We start from the raw sequence: 20,858 nt of genomic DNA, 5'->3' as shown, positions 1-20,858 counted from the left end.
GTTCTAAATGTATTGTTTGATATTTTGAGATATTTAATTTAAATATCATCATACGTGGTGGTACATATATCTGAGATACATTGGAAAATCTCGGGTTTATGACTTATAAGTTAAATTATAATCATATTATTATTATCAGAATGAAGGAATTACAATTGAAATATTTTAATTCATTCGAATCTATATATTATGTCCAGCGCTAATTGCTAACTTCATTAGAAAGAAAAGTAAGAAAACTTATTTACCGACTGAAACGCGAGGGAATTGTCATTCATTTTCCCTCGCTTCTGTATAAGGGCTGATTGTATTTTTGTATTATTCGCCTATTTATATTAATATTAGCTGAGATTTACATGATTAATGAGTTTAAAAACTTGTGAGGGTTTAGTTTTGTTTGTTTCTTTAACAGGTAAGCAGTTTTCTAATATTCTTGTCCGTTAAGCAGCTTTGTTCTTTCTTAAAATTGATTCGTTTCTATTTACGTTAAAATCAACGAAATTTGTATAGGTTTGTAATGGAAAATAGACCGGGGGGCAGGGCTCACGGCCGAGCCAGAGGCGAACATCAGCAGGGCCGAGGGAGCGGCCCCAGACCGGGTCTCTCGCAAGGCCCATCTCGTCAATGTGGCTCCAGAACTTTTGCACCGCAAGGAGCCTGGGGCACCCGAGGAGCTTCGCAGCAACATCAAGCACCACAGGGCCAGTGGGGCCCCAAAGTCCAACAATCTCAGTCCCAGCCCCCGCCGCAAGCGTCAGGGCAACAGAGTCAGTGGGGCGCTCGCGGACCTCCAGATTCCCTTCCGCAGGTGAGACGTTGTTGATAACGTTATGAGTTATTGTGGGTGATATTATGCATAATTTGCAGCAATCTGCGGGACGTGATCCAGGAACTATATGCGTTGAAGAACAACAACAAGCCTTGACAGCTCAAGGTAAGATTGTCTCTGATTCATTTTGTAGATGAGTAGTATTAGACATTATTGATTTATAGTTCGACAGACTGGTGGTACAGGCGACGAGAAACGTGGCGGCGGTAGGGGAGTTAAAGGACGAACTAATCGGAAAGGAATCGTGGACTCGAAGCCCAAACATTATGCGACCAAACAAGGTTAGGACCTCTAAACGTACTTAAGACACAACAGATGATGGTTGGTGATTTTCTATTTTGTAGGCTCGGATGGAGAGAAAATCTTGCTCAAAGCGAACATTTTTCCGCCGCTGAGCGCGACCAAGTGGGGACTGAATCAGTACCGTGTCGATTTTAAACCGGAACTGAACAATACAAAAACACGACAGGTCCTAGTTCGCAGAGCCTTCGTAAACAAACTTTCTTCAGGCATATTGTTTGATGGTGCTGCTCTCTACACCCCAACCAAACTCCAGCCGGATCCCATGGAACTGGCTGTTGCTGATGATAGTAAGTGCTAAATGACTACAGATTGTTTTTCATGCTTTTAAAAGCGAATATATTTATACATTTATTGAGCGTATCAATTTGATCGATGAGCTTTTCCCACTTTTCTGGTAATATCATGGTTTTGGCAATTTCTGGATTTTCTGAGCCTAAATCTAAACCAAATGATCTTCACAAGATCCTTTTAAAGTGAGATTTGCTCCGTTAGTATGAATAAATAGCAATCTTTCTAGTTTAGGTTATATAGTAGATATATAGTTGCGCCAACCGATTTTTCCGGAGCTACTAAAGATGTGTGTGATCTAGGATGCCTGCGATGGAATATTTTTTAATCCCATATTTCAATCGCGTCATTTGTTGATAGCAGAAAGTCAAATTAATGGTATAAAACATATTCATATGTGTCAATGGTTCAAAACATTTTCGTTGTGCACATTTGGTTGTCTGGATCTACACCGATATGTTTAAAAGTGGCCAGCTAGTAACTCAATGATTATGTAGCTAATTTAGCTACCAATTAGTCCCTTCGTTCTATAATTCAACATTATCCAACATCAGTAACTGCAAACCTTTAACTCGACTCTCATCTTGTTTTTTAATTTGGTATCAGTTTTATATATTTTCTTTCCTATGATGACAAATCTATTAACTTCCAGTCTTTTAGCTAGTTCTGTGCTCTTACAGGCTATAGATTTTTGGAGTACTATTAAAAAAAAATTAAAAGCATGATCGCTAGTCTTTACATGCTGATACCAACATTGGAAGGTCTTTGTTGTTTCTGTGTGATATATTTTTGAAAATACCGAGCAGGTCATGTTTCGTCAAAAGAACAAGCATTAATAAAGAGGAATAACGTCTGGTAAATACGCCGGTAATGCCGATTGTGTTAGCTGGGTTTATTTTCAAGTTTCCGTCGACTCATTGGCGAGTGATGTTTTGCAGATAACGTGAAATACTTGGTGTCCATTCGCTTGGTGGGAGAGGTGAACTGGGGCGATTGGCACTACCTGCATATCTTCAATCTCATTGTCAGGCGTTGCCTGGAGTCGTTCGATTTCAAGCTGCTGGGGAGAAATTATTTCGATCCTATGTACAAGGTGACTATACCGCAGTATAATCTGGAGCTCTGGCCCGGTTATATCACGTCGATGAGGCAGTTATATCACGTCGCTGGTGCTGAGATCTGACGGAGAAACAGAGAGAGAACTTCCAGCTGATAAAGTCCCTGAGCGAACACACCTGTATCGGATCAAGTGGTAAGTATAGTCTATTCAAAGTGTTTTTAGTAATGCGTCATTGATATTTGTGTAGTATTTTTAGTATTAGTATTTTTTTAAGGCCGGAATCAATTTGTAACCCTGAATATCTGAATTAATATGATATATTACGGAGCGACTTAAAATTTATCAAAATAAAGGGCTAAAACCTGTAATAATAGGTTTATAACCTGTAATAATTATAAGTAATGTTTTGAGTAATTTAGCGTACATCTGACAACCGGACGGTGACCCGCTGTCAGACATATGCAAAGTTCTTGAAAACAATTATGATACGAGGTTTTAACTCTTACCTATAAATTATTGTGGCTGTATAATTAACTGTAGTTTTTAGATATAGTATAATGTTAAAATAAATTATATTTGGTAACATTTTTGTTCAATTATTTTATTTAGATTAAATTTTAAAATTTTTTTATGTCAATGTTTCTTTTCGAAATAACCTATTAAAGCCGAAATCAATTTGTGACCCTAAGTATCTATTGTTTTCGACATTTTCAAACTAGGTAAAATATTACGGAGCGACTTAAAATCAAAATATTCAAAGAAACAAAATAATGTTTGCCGGTTTATATCCTGGAGTAAACTCTAGTAATTATAACTAATGTTTTCAACATTTTAACGTACATTTGACAACCGGGCGGCGACCAGTTCTCAGACGAATGCAAAATTCCTGAAAGCAATTAATGATAAAAGTGATAAGAGGTTTTAACTCTTACCTATAAATTATTGTTGCTTTATAATTAACTTTTTTTATGTATACTATAATATTAAAATAAATTATATTTGATAACGTTTTTGTTCAATTATTTTATTTAGAATAGAATATTCTGGTATGTCAACGTCAAACTGAACTAAAACTCAGAGTTGATGCGGCAACATTGCGATGTTTCGATAACACAAATATACATGGTGCTTTACTGAAAAAAACTTTGAATAGACAATATATTAAGTTGCTTTTGTTCAAAATAACCGATTATAGATGTAGTCTTTTTCTGACCATCTAATGGCAATCGCAATATGTAAATTATCATATATATTTTGTATTGTATTGCATTGCCCATCAGAAAGTCATAAGGAAACCAAGCCTCATTATCCCTGAGATATTTGGAATATTGACATTATTTAAAAAAATTACAGTTTCAAAAAAAGTTAATTTAATTTAATCTACTGTTGTTATTTAGGAAGAGTGGAGGAAGGTTAAGGGAAATGATCACCGAAAGGGGTCACCATGTTTATAATATTGTATTTGCCATATTATTTGATAATTTCGCATTTACCATATTATTTGTAATTTATCATTCGTCATATTATTAAATAGTTGATGAAATTGTTTTTTTTTTCTTTAAAAGACCTGCCATAGCCGGATTGAACGAGACCCTATATTTCATGTGATGGATCTATGCATGTGAACAAAGTTGTTTCTCTTAGGATAAGAATTTTTTGTTTTGTTTTTAAGAGATCTCAGGTTTTGTTTTTATTCACACATACCTAAACGATGTAGTTCATAAAGGCACTTTGGAAGTTCGTCCACCGTACCTGATTTAAAGTTAAATGTTAGTTAATATAGGATTACATTTTAGAATTAAGACATGAATGTACATTCTTTTTTAATATCCTAAAAGTTTTGACAATATTTTCATAATAATAAAAACTATATGACAATAAACAACAAAAATATTTGTTTTATTCGAACTTCCAGTCCAGGATCTTCAGGTAGGCGGCCTCGGCCCTCTCGTTTACTTGCCAAGCCTCCAGGTGCATCTAAAACTATAAGAAAAAACGCTACGCTGTATAGCTAGAGCGTTATAGTGAGTACAGACATGAATTTCGAAATTTTCGAAAACGAGACTAAAACAATAAATACAAATCTTACTACTATGCAAAACTATATTTTATTGAATATTGCAGTTATTCAATATACAGCTGGCGGCAAATGTATAAATCCGCCACTATACCACCATTTATATATATATATATATATATATATATATATATATATGTATATATTTATATATAATATAATAATACTAATTTAACATATCGGCAACATTGCAGATGGCCCTCGAATGACAGTGTTTCAATGGTGTAAACAGCCGCTAGTATTCTTTTGTTTATAACCATACTTTTCACGATGGCATACCATAATAAAATGTCTTGTGAAACATTTTTCGACGGTACGTGTAGTTTTCTTTTCCTAAAAAACAATGTTTATTGCTAAAATGATATGTACTGTCTAAGAGTTTTTAAAAGAGTATGAAATTATTGTAAGTATGGCTGGTAGCATAATAAACAGTTATGATAAGGAAGAAAATACGAATAATATTGAAATTCACCACGTTTGAAGTTTATGGTAAGAATATAACATAAAACTCTTATGTTTATACGGCTTTAGTATTCTATTTATAGATTCGTGAAGAGATTTCAAACATATACATTTCTGTAACAATTACAAAATGATCCAAATTCACCAGAGGATATACAGTCCCAAGAGAAAATAATATATATGTGTAAATTTCCCGATGAGGTAGACATAATGAAACCTTAAATTTAGAATATTACTTTTATGTTGTGGCACAAAATGTATAAATGTCAATCAGGCAATTCATCCGTCAATGATATGGACAAAAATTATATAAACTAGTATGAATTTATATTTACTGCATGATGTATTTTGTATATATTTTATTGCTATTTTGTAGATAATTGTTTACTGGGTTTAAATTATTTCAGACACTATTGCTATGTAGTATGAAAAAATAAAAGCTATCAAGTGCAAGATGATTTGGATGGAAGAGTCACAGTCCTTATAAGAGGATATTATGCTAGAATCCTTTCAAATCATAAAGTAAAAAATAAACTTCATAACAAGCACATTTGAGACATACCTTGGAGAAAATGAAGGATTAACACCTTGAAACCAGTGATATATTTGCTGTCTAAAGAATAACATAGGCAAGTGACTCTTTTCTCTAAAACTGTTGTGTTTAATAATTTTTATTTTATATTTTAGGTCGAAGATATGGCTCTTTTTATAAAAAAGCTAAGAAGCGATTGTTAAGTATAGTGCGTTTAATGGGTGGTTATTTTTACATGTTGATCTGTTCGTCACATTTTAAAATGTTTGCATTGCTTACAATATTTTAATTAATATTGCAAACTTAATATTTTCATGTTGTTAATAATTATTTTATATGGGGCTATTATTAAACATCTTTTCTCGTACTACTTGTGTAATACTTTTTCCATATTATTGTAACAAATTTCAAAGTTAAATATTCCAGATTCCTGCAAGTTATATATAAATATTTTAATTTTTCGTATTTTTATGGGGTTTTTATATAATTATATGTTTTATTATTATTAATCATTAATAGATATAAAACACGTAGTTATCATTCAAAATCATCTTTATAGTAATCATTAAATTAAAAGGAAAAACAGGGTTACCTTCTCGAAATCAAAACATGTCATTCATAATCGCCAATATTTTCCACGTTCACTCAAATTTGTTAACTAAATCCGTTCGTCCTGTTTGTTCTGTATCCTGCGTTCTGTTTGTCGCCAAGCGCCGAAAGTTATTGTGGCGAACACTGGAACTAAGCAAAGAGAATTCAGTTCTGCTCGTGCGCATTTTCAATTTTCACAGGAAATTCGCCCCGAATGCTCAAGTCTGTACCCACCATTCTATATCCTAAAATTGTTCATTTGGTTCTAAATGTATTGTTTGATATTTTGAGATATTTAATTTAAATATCATCTGTGGTGGTGTATATATCTGAGATACATTGGAAAATCGGGTTTATAACTTATAAACTAAATTATAATCATATTATTATTATCAGAATGAAGGAATTACAATTGAAATATTTTAATTTATTCGAATCTATATATTATGTCCAGCGCTAATTGCTAACTTCATTAGAAAGAAAAGTAAGAAAACTTATTTACCGACTGAAACGCGAGGGAATTGTCATTCATTTTCCCTCGCTTCCGTATAAGGGCTGATTGTATTTTTGTATTATTCGCCTATTTATATTAATATTTGCTGAGATTTACATGATTAATGAGTTTAAAAACTTGTGAGGGTTTAGTTTTGTTTGTTTCTTTAACAGGTAAGCAGTTTTCTAATATTTTTGTCCGTTAAGCAGCTTTGTTCTTTCTTAAAATTTATTCGTTTCTATTTACGCGTTAAAATCAACGAAATTTGTATAGGTTTGTAATGGAAAACAGACCGAGGGGTAGGGCTCACGGCCGAGCCAGAGGCGAACATCAGCAGGGCCGAGGCAGCGGCCCCAGACCGGGTCCCTCGCAAGGCTCATCTCGTCAAGGTGGCTCCAGAACTTTTGCACCGCAAGGAGCCTGGGGCACCCGAGGAGCTTCGCAACAACATCAAGCACCACAGGGCCAGTGGGGCCCCAAAGTCCAACAATCTCAGTCCCAGCCCCCGCCGCAAGCGTCAGGTCAACAGAGTCAGTGGGGCGCTCGCGGACCTCCAGATTCCCTTCCGCAGGTGAGACGTTGTTGATAACGTTATGAGTTATTGTGGGTGATATTATGCATAATTTGCAGCAATCTGCGGGACGTGGTCCAGGAACTATATGCGTTGAAGAACAACAACAAACCTTGGCAGCTCAAGGTAAGATTGTCTCTGATTCATTTTGTAGATGAGTAGTATTAGACATTATTGATTTATAGTTCGACAGACTGGTGGTACAGATGACGAGAAACGTGGCGGAGGAGGGGGGGTTAAAGGAAGAACTAATCGGAAAGGAATCGTGGACACGAAGCCCAAACATTATGCGACCAAACAAGGTTAGGACCTCTAAACGTGCTTAAGACACAACAGATGATGGTTGATGATTTTCTATTTTGTAGGCTCGGATGGAGAAAAGATCTTGCTCAAAGCGAACTTTTTTCCGCTGCTGAGCGCGACCAAGTGGGGACTGAATCAGTACCGTGTCGATTTTAAACCGGAACTGAACAATACAAAAACACGACAGGTCCTAGTTCGCAGAGCCTTCGTAAACAAACTTTCTTCAGGCATATTGTTTGATGGTGCTGCTCTCTACACCCCAACCAAGCTCCAGCCAGATCCCTTGGAATTGGCTGTTGCTGATGATGGTAAGTGCTAAAGGACTACAGATTGTTTTTCATGATTTTAAAAGCGAATATATTTATACATTTATTGAGCGTATCAATTTGATCGATGAGCTTTTCCCACTTTTCTGGTAATATCATGATTTTGGCAATTTCTGGATTTTCTGAGCGAAAATCTAAACCAAATGATCTTCACAAGATCCTTTTAAAGTGAGATTTGCTCCGTTAGTATGAATAAATAACAATCTTTCTAGTTTAGGTTATATAGTAAACATATGGTTGCGCCAACCGATTTTTCCGGAGCTACTAAAGATGTGTGTGATCTAGGATGTCTGTGATGGAATATTTTTTAATCCCATATTTCAATCGCGTCATTTGTTGATAGCAGAAAGTCAAATTAATGGTATAAAACATATGCATATGTGCCAATGGTTCAAAACCTTTTCGTTGTGCACATTTGGTTGACTGGATCTACACCGATATGTTTAAAAATGGCCAGCTAGTAACTCAATGATTCTGTAGCTAATTTAGCTACCAATTAGTCCCTTCGTCCTATAATTCAACATTATCCAATATCAATAACTGCAAACCTTCAACTCGACTCTCCTCTTGTTTTTTAATTTGGTATCAGTTTTATATATTTCCTCTCCCACGATGAGAAATCTATTCACTTCCAGTCTTTTAGCTAGTTCTGTGCTCTTACAGGCTATAGATTTTTGGAGTAGTATTAAAAAAAAATTAAAAGCATGATCGCTAGTCTTTACATGCTGATACCAACATTGGAAGGTCTTTGTTATTTCTGTATGATATATTTTTGAAAATACCGAGCAGGTCATGTTTCGTCAAAAGAAGCATTAATCAAGAGGGATAACGTCTGGTAAATACGCCAGGTCATGCCGATTGTGTTAGCCGGGTTTATTTTCAAGTTTCCGTCGACTCATTGGCGAGTGATGTTTTGCAGATAACGTGAAATACTTGGTGTCCATTCGCTTGGTGGGAGAGGTGAACTGGGGCGACTGGCACTACCTGCAAATCTTCAATCTCATCGTCAGGCGTTGCCTGGAGTCGCTCGAGTTCAAGCTGCTGGGGAGAAATTATTTCGATCCTATGTACAAGGTGACTATACCGCAGTATAATCTGGAGCTGTGGCCCGGTTATATCACGTCGATGAGGCAGCATGAAAAACAGATCATGTTGAACATCGATCTAAACTTTAAGGTGCGTTCTAGGATATTTCGGCCAAGACTGAAGCTTACCACGTTCGTATATTTGCAGGTCCTCCGTACCGACAACGTCTATGACCTTCTATTGGAGTGTCAGAACGATCGTAACGCCAGGAAAGAGTTCCAGCAACGGGTGATGGGCTGCATCGTCATGACCTACTACAACAACAAGACCTACCGGATAGACGACGTCGATTACGATCAGAACCCAGATAGCAAATTCAAGAAACGCGATGGTAAGATTATCGGCGCGATTCGGGGACTCGTCGTGTGATTATGCCGTGCCCGTTGTTTGTAGGAACCGAAATTAGTTACCGCCAATATTTCGAAGAGAGATACCGCGTCCGCATAACCCGCAATAATCAGCCAATGCTCATTTCCCGGTCCAAACCGCGAGAAATCCGAGCCGGAATGCCAGAGATCGTCATGCTGGTGCCCCAGCTATGCACGATGACGGGTCTGACGGAGAAACAGAGAGAGAACTTCCAGCTGATGAAGTCCCTGAGCGAACACACCCGTATCGGATCAAGTGGTAAGTATAGTCTATTCAAAGTGTTTTTAGTAATGCGTCATAGATATTTGTGACATCGAAAATAAATGAAATAATTGAACAAAAATGTCATTAAATATAATTTATTTTAACATTCAATACATATATTATCGAAGGACTTAAAACTACAATTTGGAACACAGGTATAAGTTTGTACGTTAGATTTGTTTTGCTTCCATTAAACTCTTTTCCACATCACCCACCCAATTAACAATTGTATACATTAGAGACGTATTTTACTTTCATTCGAGAGCATATTTACCTTTTTTAGAAGTCATCTTGGTATCACTGTATATTTTATTTCTTCTGCTACCATCTATGTACACCATTCTTCATAAAATTAATCACTGAATTATGTCTAATACATCTACCATATCTACAAAGCAGTATTTATTCTCTCCTTATACGTTATAACCTAATGCCCATATTTAATTTTGAACAATTACAATCATATCTGTGCATACAAACCTTTCACGCCCTACAATACCATTTTCTACAGTTATATTCAGTTAATATATAATTAATTACCATGCATACCTTTAGCTTTTTCCACTCCCATCACACTGTCTCAGGAATTTCCAACATTGCACAGCATTACCTCATATCCTTAAAGTTTCCTTCAGTCAATTTCACTTTCCGACTCACTGTCCAATCCAATTACCAAACTGTTAATTTCTAATCACAATTTATCAATTTCTTCCTATGTATGTCTTATCGAGTTCATCCAAATCGAAAGTGCTATGGTTGACTATGCTTTCTTCCACATACCTAAACAGTTTTTGATGGAATATCCTTCTCCACTAGCAATATATCTGCAATTAATTGTTAATAAATATAATGACTAACTAAACCTAATCGAATACTATTGCAACTTTTACCTTTTTCCTTTTTCCATCAATTTTTGTTGTCTCTACACTTTTTTGTTACTTTCTTGCCAAGAGTGCCACAATGAACCTTTATGAAATATTCAATATAAGTTTCATCAAGATAAACACAAATTCAAATAGTTTAAAAAATTGAATTATTTTTACAACTGGCAGTGGATCTTCACAGCATTTAAACCATATGCCCTTGTAAGAGTGTATGAAAGGATGTCTTACATCCCTCAAAAAGCTGCATGTCCTTTATGTATATCTGAGAAGTGAAGATTGGAACTTTGTAAAATGGTAGAAACTAATGGGATTATTTATAGTTTATTCGAGTGATTGACCTTTTTCATAGTTGACGACATAGCTATTCGAGGGAGCCCGGAGAAAGAGACCGTCGAACTTTGCACATTAATATTTGGGTCTGAACCCGTGTTGTTCGTCTGATATGATATGGTTCTGCTCTGCAAAAAGCTGAGAGCTTTTTCAGTTGGAATACTGATATTTCATCGTATCCAGGTGCCTTTTTGGGCTTCAGTTTGCTGATGATTTTTTGTAGCATTTTTGGTGAGACTAGATGGTTTTGGAGAGAGTTTGGAGGCATTATTTTCACTAGATTATTGGCCTCTCTGATGACGTTTTTGTTTCGAGTGGCGCCACTTCCTTTTTTAAAAGGTAGGCATCCCATTAGTTTTTCGAAGGATTCGGCAAGGAGACTACGAAATTTCCTGACCATGCAGATTTCAGGGGGGTGAATGTCTTTTTTGACTTTTCGAGATTCTCCAGATGTCTGCGGGCGCTGCTGGGTTTCCAGTCTCAGCTGCATAAAGATGAGGAAAATAGAATTACTAGCTCTCTAGATTCGCCATTTCAAGTGGATTTAGCGCACGAGAAATTAAGGGTCAATAAAGTTGCCATAAAGCCAATGAAACAAAATCAACGCATATAACGTTTACCCTGCGTGGGAGAACATGTCCACCAGTGAATATCAATCATCGTCAACTCCCCCAAGCAGAGCATGTTAAATATCTTGGTATGCACTTAGATCGACGCCTAACCTGGAAGAAGCATATACTCTCTAAACGGAAACAACTGGGACTAAAATTATATCAAATGTATTGGCTCATCGGGCGCAAATCCAAATTATCATTAGATAACAAGGTATTGCTGTATGAGTCTATACTCAAGTCCATTTGGACATATGGAATCCAACTATGGGGTACCGCTAGCAATTCTAATATACCCATCATTCAACGGTTCCAAAATAAGGTGTTGCGTGTCATTGTTGATGCTCCGTACTATATTTCAAATAAAATGATACAACGCGATATTCCTCTAGAACCTATAACGAGTGTAATTCAACGTGTTTGTGTGAAGTACTTCGAAGGAGTGTCAGTGCATCCCAATGTACTCGCTAATCAGCTAAATATGCGACGTGATAGTGAAGTGCGTAGACTAAAACGTTTAACACCACCTGATCGGATTACTAGACATATGTAGACTTTAGAATAAGACTAATTAATTAAGATAATATTTTATACAGAAGATTGCTTAATGAAGTGATTTTCTACATGCCATGTATATATAATATAGACATAAGAAATACTTATTGCCAATAGGGCAGATTGTGGACTCACGAAGAGTAATAAAAAAATATATTGAGACATTTTTTCGGTAAAGTCCAACTTAACCCAATCCAAAATGGTTGTCGGCTCCGCATCGAGTTGCAATATTGCGTTCTAGGGATGCAGAAAATATATCGATATTTTCTGAAAAAAATATCCATATTTTTGGTCGATCTATCGATATTTTTTGATATTTGTTCGAAATAGATTAAATATCGTTATATTAGTAATATATTAACTATATTATTACAATTGTAAAGGTTTAGTGAATTTTGGTAGTTAATTTTAAAGTTCCGCCAAACATTTTTATTATTTAAAAGAAATATATATTTCTTTACTCTAATATTTAACTGTTTTTGCTTTTTCTTAGAAATATCGATATTTTTTTCGGTGGCTAACACCCCCAATAGCGTTCTCATTCTCTATCTGCTCCACTCTAGCCCGGATGAACAAACTGCGCGAGTTCAGCGCGAAGCTGCAAAAATGCCCGAAGGCTATTGACGAACTCAAGAAATGGGACCTGAAGCTGGCCCAGGACCTGGTCCAGTTCACAGGACGCGTGTTACCGCAGGAAACCCTCGCTGGCGGCTCGGGTTCGCTCATGCCCGGACCTCGTGCCGATTGGACCGGCAACCTGAAGACTGCCACCATGTTCGCGCCTGCCAAGTTGGACGCGCTGGTGGTGGTGTGTCCGGTACGGCTCAAGAAAGCCACCGGCGAGTTTGTCGCCAGCATACAACAGGTCGCCCGAGGTGAGTAATTTATCACCCCATACCATGTTGATTTGAGTGTTCAACTTTGCCAGTTCTCGCAAGTCATATGTAAATTCGAAGAATGTAGTATAAATAAAATAAATTATCTCGAATTTTTTAAAGTAGTGTAGGTACCCAGAAACTAAGATTGTGGCGTATATCAGACACATCCTGTATTTTTGACCTTGTTTACCCATGCTTCAACACTTGTAGCATCGCTTTTATATTTTGTACCTGTGATATTCAATTGATTTGCTTGCTGAATATTATATAAATCTTTATGAGTCAATAAGTCCAATCTTTTCAAATTGCCACTGGTCAGGTTTATTAGCTCGGGTTTCATACAATATGATATCTATTGCAATTTTAGCAGGGAGACTTGGCTTTGGCTTTGGTTAAAATCATACTTTTATCTTATTTTATTAACGCTCACCTCCCACCTTTGGATACAGTCTTATGAATTCCAGATCGATTAAGCTAAAATTTATAAATGCTAATATTTTTATGATTTTAGTTTGCTTTATGATCAACGAGCTGGGATTTTGATGGGATATACTCACGTAAAGAACATTGAGTCATATTTATGTGAACTTTTATATTCGTATGGTCAATTATATATATAGTGGGTGAAAGTTTTTTAACACTATTTACAGGTCATTGGTTTATATATTAATATCTACTATTTATGATTAAAATATGAAGTGTACAAAAGTAAATAAATTATAAACAACAAGATTCTTAACCTTACAAAACAATATAACAAGCCTAGGAACTATCGACTGAAAACAGACGATAGTCGTAAAACAGAAAAAAAAAGTCGATAGTCAAAAAACTAGCGACTAAAATTAGTAATTACTATTCAAAAATTCAAATGCACGGTTCGACATTTTTTTTCCAATTCGTGATGTCGACGAAGATGTACTGTGATTATATTTTCTAACGGTAGTATAAGCGAGTCGGAGATGTAAATATTCCCTTACGTAATACCTTTAAAAAAGACGAGAAGGAAAAAAATAATTACTGAATACTATTAACATGCAATTTAATATTTCATTTTAAACGAAATAGAATTACTTTTATATTGGAATGTTCTGTGGATATGTAAAAACGAATTGAATTTTTCTATAGAATGGTATAAGACCCCACACATGTTTTATCGTATTTTAATATGTTAGTTTTAAAAATGATCCCACAATAACTACTAGAGCTTTTTTAAATAAAGTAAATACTTTATTATTGAACGAAAGTATTGTTTAACAAAAATCGAGGGAGTAATCGAAATATTACCTATTAGTGCCGTAAAAAGTCAAAAATATTTTACTATTTATCATTCACAATTTTAATCTTTTTGCCCTATTACATTAACAATCTTGAAAAATATCGTTCCAAAATGCTGCTATATTAATATACAACATATTGTTATTTACAAGCAAATTACCACAAAATTATAAAACTATATATATTACATATAAATCTATGGAAGCATAAACTGGGTAAATTTTTGTCAAGGTCGCGGCTACTACGACAGAGCCAGAAGAATCAGTCGAATGAAATTAGTAGAACCAAAAATAGTAACTAAAAGTACCCGACAAAAAAGTCGATAGTAAATAATGACAAAATCAGTCGGGCCGAAAATAACGATTGAAACAGTCGATAGTAAAAAGTAGTCAATTATTAAAAAGTCGATAGTCGTTTTCATTCGATAGTTCCCAACGCTAAATATAACGCTTAAGCTAACTTAATGTATGAATATATAATATAATAATATAGGATACCATACAAACAATTAAGTGATACTAAAACTCCAACCAGCGCCAGGTTTGAAACAAAAGTGGCTGCCGCAGTCGTTGTTGGATTCAACCTTTCGATCGCTTGTGAACGGCAACGCCGCAAAATCAAGCGTAAACTGTGGAAACTCGCCGAATGCTGACTATGATCATGCAAAATCAGCTGCTACTGTCGCTTACGGCTAATGAATGTCTGTTTCGTTTTCCAGTGATGAAATTCCAAATCTCGGGGGTAAAAACCGTCGATTTGGGGGACGATCGGGCGCAGAGCTACCTGGGCGGTTTGGAATACGCCATGTCGACCCTCCACGCCCAGCTGGTGTTCGTGGTACTCACCAGTAATTCCCACGATAAATACACCGCGGTGAAGAAGAAATGCTACGTGGATAGGGCGATGCCGTGCCAGGTGGCCGTAGCGAAGACCGTTCAGAAGAGTAGGTGCTCATGGAATTCGTGATATCGGCGCTCAGTCTCGTTTGATTTCAGATAATCGGTCGGTAGCTATGAAGATCGCCATACAGATGAACTGTAAGCTTGGCGGGTCGCCGTGGGGTTCTACCATGCCTAGATTTACGATGGTCGTAGGGTAAGTGACGTAACGTTGTTTCAAACGATGACGGTACTCAAATGAGTACCCATATTTTCAAAACTCCCATGGGTACGAATTAAAACCCGCTGTTTTAACATAAGATGGCTCCAGGGAAACCTGGCCATGATATGTCAAGGGAAGACTGTAATATGACGTGATGTTTTTTAGGATCGAATTTTTCCACTATTTGTTTTCTCTGCAATTCTGTTAGCGACTCATCTACTACTTATTTTAGACGACTTTCTGTAATATTGCCGTATATTTAAACAACGGCGCACTACAACGGTATAATTATTATAGCCTCTTTTATCTTTTTATATGTATCGGAACAATACAGGCTATTTACCAAACTTGCGGTATTTGTTCCTTTTCCCATACTCCATACTAATTCTTTTGCGCCTCCTTTCAGTTACGACGTCTGCCGTGATACTGCCAACAAAGGGAAGAGTTTCGCCGGAATGGTGGCCTCCATTGATGTAGGATGCTCACAGTATTTCAGCATGGCAGTGGAGCACGCGCAAGAGCAAGAGCTCAGCAGTAACATAGCCGCCTTTGTCACGTTGGCCTGCGAACACTTCCAGTCGCGGAATGGTGTATATCCAGGTAAGGACGCGGTGTCCGGTACCACCGACGATTTTCATCTTATATCGTTTCAGAACGCATAGTGGTATACAGAGATGGTGTGGGCGACGGTCAGATAAAATACGTGAAGGAACACGAGGTGGAATTGCTGAAGGAGAAGCTGAAGAGCGATCTGTTCAAGGACCGACCCCTGAAGCTGGCCTTCATCATAGTATCGAAGCGTATTAACACCAAAATTTTTAGGGCCCAAGCGGACGGGCTGAGCAGCAATCCACCGGCGGGTACGGTCGTCGACGACGTCATCACGTTGCCGGAACGGTACGACTTCTTCCTGGTGTCCCAGTGTGTCAATCAGGGAACCGTAGCGCCTACCAGTTACAACATCATCGAGGATACATTGGGCATAGACGCCAACAGGATCCAGAGGTTCACCTTCAAGCTCACGCACATGTACTTCAATTGGTCCGGTACCATCCGCGTGCCGGCTCCCTGTCAGTACGCCCACAAACTTGCTTTCATGACGGCCCAATATCTGCACAGGTGAGTTTTTGTGTCGATTAAATCTTTGTGTCTTGCCGCCGCATTCACTATTTTATTTAATAGTATTGTGACTTCTCTTAAAAGTATAGTCTATTCAAAGTTTTTTGTCATGGATATTTGTGACGTCGAAACATTGCAACGTTGCCGCATCAACTCTGTGTTTTAATTCAATTTAGCTTTGACATACAAGAAAATTCTAATCTAAATAAAATAATTGAACAAAAATGTTACGAATACAATTTATTTTAACATTATAGTACATAACATAATACATATACTATTGAAAGACTTAAAACTATAATTAAGAACATTGGTATAATAGTTTGTAGGTTAGATTTGTTTTGTTTACATTGAACTCCTTCCACGCCACCCATGAGGCAGAATTTCTAGGCGCGTTTTTTTTTATGTAGTGGTATCCCCTGGTAGAGGCCTAATCATCTACCTAATTAACAATTATATATCTCAGAAGCGAGTTCATTCTAGAGCATATTTACCTTTTTACGTTTAGTTCTTCCTTCGATGGTGTGTTTACTTGTTAAGTCATCTTGGCATCACTGTATATTTTATTTCTTCTGCTACTATCTGTGTACACCATTCTTCATAAACTTAGTCACTGAATTCCGTCTAATGCATTTACCATATCTACAAAACCAGTTGTATTCAATCTCTACTCATACATTCTAACTTATTGCACATGTTTAATTTTGAACAATTACAATCATATCTGTGCACACAAATCTTTCACGCCCTACAATACCATTTTCTACAGTTATATTCAATTAATTATGTGCATACCTTTAGTTGATTACACTCTCATCACTCTGTCTCAGGAATTTCTGGCACTGCACATTCCAGCATTATCACATATCCTGAATGTTTCCTTCAGTCACTTTCACTTTCCGACGCAATCACTAAACTGTTAATTTCTAATCTGTCTAAAACATGTTCACGATTCCACCATTTATCAATTACTTCCTCTGTATGTCTTACCAAGTTCATCCAAACTGAAGGTGTTATAGTTGACAATGCTTCCTTCCACATATCCAAACAGTTTTTGTTGGATTATCCTTCTTGACCAGCAATATATCTGCAATTAATTATTAATAAATATAATACGCGACATCGGTAATTCATAAGACCATTTTCCAATTTTGGCCCAAGTTAGAAGCAGAGCCAAAATTGTAAAATTTCGATAGTCCATATCTCGGAAACTATAAGAGATAATGCAATTTGGTAATCGACAACGTACTTACCATGCCGAATTAGCAATATATCTGCAATTAACTATTAATAAGTATATATAACCAACAAAACCTAATCGAATACTATTGAAACTTTTACCTTTTTCCATCAATATTTGTTGTCTTTACACTTTTTTTGTTACTGTCTTGCCAAGAGTGCCACAATGAACCATTTTGAAATATTCAAGTTTCTTATATTATTTTAATTTTAAGGTAATATCTGGAAGTTCCATTAAACCTATCCGAGGGTTATCTTTACACCGTTTAAAATCTATACCCTGTAAGAGTGTATACCTCAAAAAGCTACATGTCCCTAATTCTTTTATGTATACTTTCCAGAGAGACAATTTTCTCTAACGTATTATTCTTCATTTTGTAAGCGATGTTATTCACACTACCCACAGTAATATTTAGCACGCCGGCACACTGCTAAAACACATATTCATTAAAATTGTAGGGGCTTATATTATTTAATATCATCAATAATTACCTCTCTAACGAAATTTACCGGCAAAGAGGGCCTCCGTTACCCCGTTTCTTTTCGAAATAATCTATTAAAGCCGCAATCAATTTGTGACCCTGAATATCTGAAGTAATATGATATATTACGGAGCGACTTAAAATTTATCAAAATAAAGGGCTAAAACCTGTAATAATAGGTTTATAACCTGTAATAATTATATGTAATGTTTTGAGTAATTTAGCGTACATCTGACAACCGAACGGTGACCACCTGTCAGACATATGCAAAATTCTAGAAAACAATTATGATACGAGGTTTTAACTCTTATCTATAAATTATTGTGGCTGTATAATTAACTGTAGTTTTTAGATATATTATAATGTTAAAATAAATTATATTTGGTAACATTTTTGTTCAATTATTTTATTTAGATTAGATTTTTTTTATGTCAGTGCCAAACTGAATTATAACTTAAGAGTTGTTAAGAGGTTTTAACCCTTACCTATAAATTATTGTTGCTTTATTTTTGTTCAATTATTCTATGTAGAATAGAATATTCTTGTATGTCAAAGTCAAACTGAACTAAAACTCAGAGTTGATGTGGTAACATTGCGATGTTTCGACAACACAAATATACATGGCGCTTTACTAAAAAAGCTTTGAATAGACATTATATTAAGTTGCTTTTGTTCAAAATAACCGATTATAGATCTAGTCTTTTTCTGACTATCTAATGGTAATCATAATATGTAAATTATCATAAATATTTTGTATTGTACTGCATTGCCCATCAGAAAGTCATAAGGAAACCAAGGCTCATTATCCCTGAGATATTTGGAATATTGACATTATTTTAAAAAATTACAGTTCCAAAAAAAAAGTTAATTTAATTTAATCTACTGTTGTTGTTTAGGAAGAGTGGAGGAAGGTTAACGGAAATGATCACCGAAAGGGGTCACCATGTTTATAATATTGTATTTGCCATATTATTTGATAATTTCGCATTCACCATATTATTTATAATTTAGCATTCGTCATATTATTAAATAGTTGATGAAATCGTTTTTTTTTCTTTAATAGACCTGCCATAGCCGGATTGAACGAGACCCTATATTTCATGTGATGGATCTATGCATGTGAACAAAGTTGTTTCTTTTAGGAGAAGAATTTTTTGTTTTGTTTTTAAGAGATCTCAGGTTTTGTTTTTATTCACACATACCTAAACGATGTAGTTCATAAAGGCACTTTGGAAGTTCGTCCACCGTACCTGATTTAAAGTTATATGTTAGTTAATATAGGATTACATTTTAGAATTAAGACATGAATGTACATTCTTTTTTAATATCATAAGAGTTTTGACATTATTTTCATAATAATAAAAACTATATAACAATAAACAACAAAAATATTTGTTTTATTCGAACTTCCAGTCCAGGATCTTCAGGTAGGCGGCCTCGGCCCTCTCGTTTACTTGCCAAGCCTCCAGGTGCATCTAAAACTATAAGAAAAAACGCTACGCTCTATAGCTATAGGGTTATAGTGAGTACAGACATGAAGGAAGCGAATGGTTCTGTCTCTGGGCGTATATTGTAATCGGCAAACGTATTCTCCGTAGCGGTATTTTCTCGTGATCGAAATTAACTCGAAAATTCGGGTCCACCAAATTTATTTAAAGGTTTGGTTCGGAGGCGCGTATACTTTTCACAATAGCATAAGAAAGAAATTATGATTGGTTATGGTAAGATAGAAAATACGAATAATATTGAAATCTAACTCATTTGAAGATTATGGTAATAAGACATAACACTCTTATGTTTATACAACTTTAGTATTCTACTTATCGATTCCTAAAGATATTTCAAACATTTACAATTCTGTAATGACTAAAAAATAATCTAAATCATCAGAAGATATATTCAGCCGAAAATAAAATACCGTATATGTTGAAATTTCACTATGAGGTAGACATTATAAAAATATAAATTAAAAATATTACCTTTATTACTTTATACCTTTACTTTATTACTTTACAAAAGTCCTTTTGAAATTCATTTATAGTATTTCTGGTCAAAAACATAAGTGAAAAATGAAGTTCGTTAAATAAACAAAGTATGTATTTTATTTTTTTATCCTCTGAGTATGTTGCATTGTTGCTTTAGGCGAGTTAGATGGTATGGCCTGTTTTGGTGACTGTAAGTTCCTTTTTTCTCCCAGTGCTGGATACATTTTTTTTGCAACACTTTATGGACTAGGCATCCCCTATAATTTGCAGGATGGTCACCGTCAGAGTTAACACATTTTACTTTGTCGTCACGTGTTTTGCGTGTGCAATTATTGGTCGCATGCTCTCCTGCGCATTTCACGCATCTACACAACTTGCAACAATATGTTTTAATTTCCCATATGCTTGACATCTGGCGCATTGTGGGTTGATTCTTTTTGTGTTTGGTGGCTCACATTTAATGACATTGTGGTCCAAATCATCAATCTCCTAAACATGTTTATTATTTCCTTTTGGCTTCAAATCAATATAAAATATTGGTAGTTGCACGACCGGTCACAAATCTATTGTAGGCAAATTTAGATTATTTGCGATGATACATTTTAGTTCAATTGATTCAATTGTGTTATTTTTGTGCTTGGTTGCACAGGACCATTTTTTTACTATCAAATATAATAAATAATCCAATTTAAATCGAAGCGCCCTAAAATTTTAAATGTTGGAATGCGGAAAAATAGAGAAAACGAGACTAAAACAATAAATACAAATCTTACTACTATGCAAAACTATATTTTATTGAATATTGCAGTTATTCAATATACAGCTGGCGGCAAATGTATAAATCCGCC

The 20,858-nt window shown here is 35.6% G+C and overlaps 2 protein-coding genes across 2 annotated transcripts; both read left to right on the top strand.

The window, feature by feature from the left end:
• The first annotated feature begins 386 nt into the window (after positions 1 to 386).
• LOC143205852 (piwi-like protein Siwi) lies at positions 387 to 3,974 on the top strand. The gene is made up of 5 exons (XM_076418869.1): positions 387 to 805; positions 865 to 931; positions 991 to 1,107; positions 1,171 to 1,416; positions 2,356 to 3,974. Exons 1-5 carry the CDS (start codon positions 515 to 517, stop codon positions 2,598 to 2,600), a joined length of 966 nt encoding a protein of 321 aa, XP_076274984.1. The 5' UTR covers positions 387 to 514; the 3' UTR covers positions 2,601 to 3,974.
• Positions 3,975 to 5,703: 1,729 nt separating this feature from the next.
• On the top strand, positions 5,704 to 19,414 carry LOC143205817 (piwi-like protein Siwi). The gene is made up of 13 exons (XM_076418838.1): positions 5,704 to 7,203; positions 7,263 to 7,329; positions 7,389 to 7,505; positions 7,569 to 7,814; positions 8,752 to 9,008; positions 9,066 to 9,249; positions 9,312 to 9,545; positions 12,495 to 12,806; positions 14,803 to 15,027; positions 15,080 to 15,179; positions 15,592 to 15,785; positions 15,839 to 16,304; positions 19,089 to 19,414. The coding sequence occupies exons 1-13, from the start codon at positions 6,913 to 6,915 to the stop codon at positions 19,129 to 19,131; spliced, it is 2,736 nt and encodes a 911-aa protein (XP_076274953.1). The 5' UTR covers positions 5,704 to 6,912; the 3' UTR covers positions 19,132 to 19,414.
• The last annotated feature ends 1,444 nt before the right edge of the window (positions 19,415 to 20,858 follow it).

The sequence above is a fragment of the Rhynchophorus ferrugineus genome, unplaced genomic scaffold, assembly GCF_030347505.1.
Source record: "Rhynchophorus ferrugineus isolate W39M unplaced genomic scaffold, kcgeb_rfMv2 rfM17, whole genome shotgun sequence".
NCBI lineage: Eukaryota > Metazoa > Arthropoda > Insecta > Coleoptera > Curculionidae > Rhynchophorus > Rhynchophorus ferrugineus.
The sequence above is the reverse complement of the archived record's forward strand: the minus strand, read 5'-3'. Positions and strand labels throughout refer to the sequence as shown.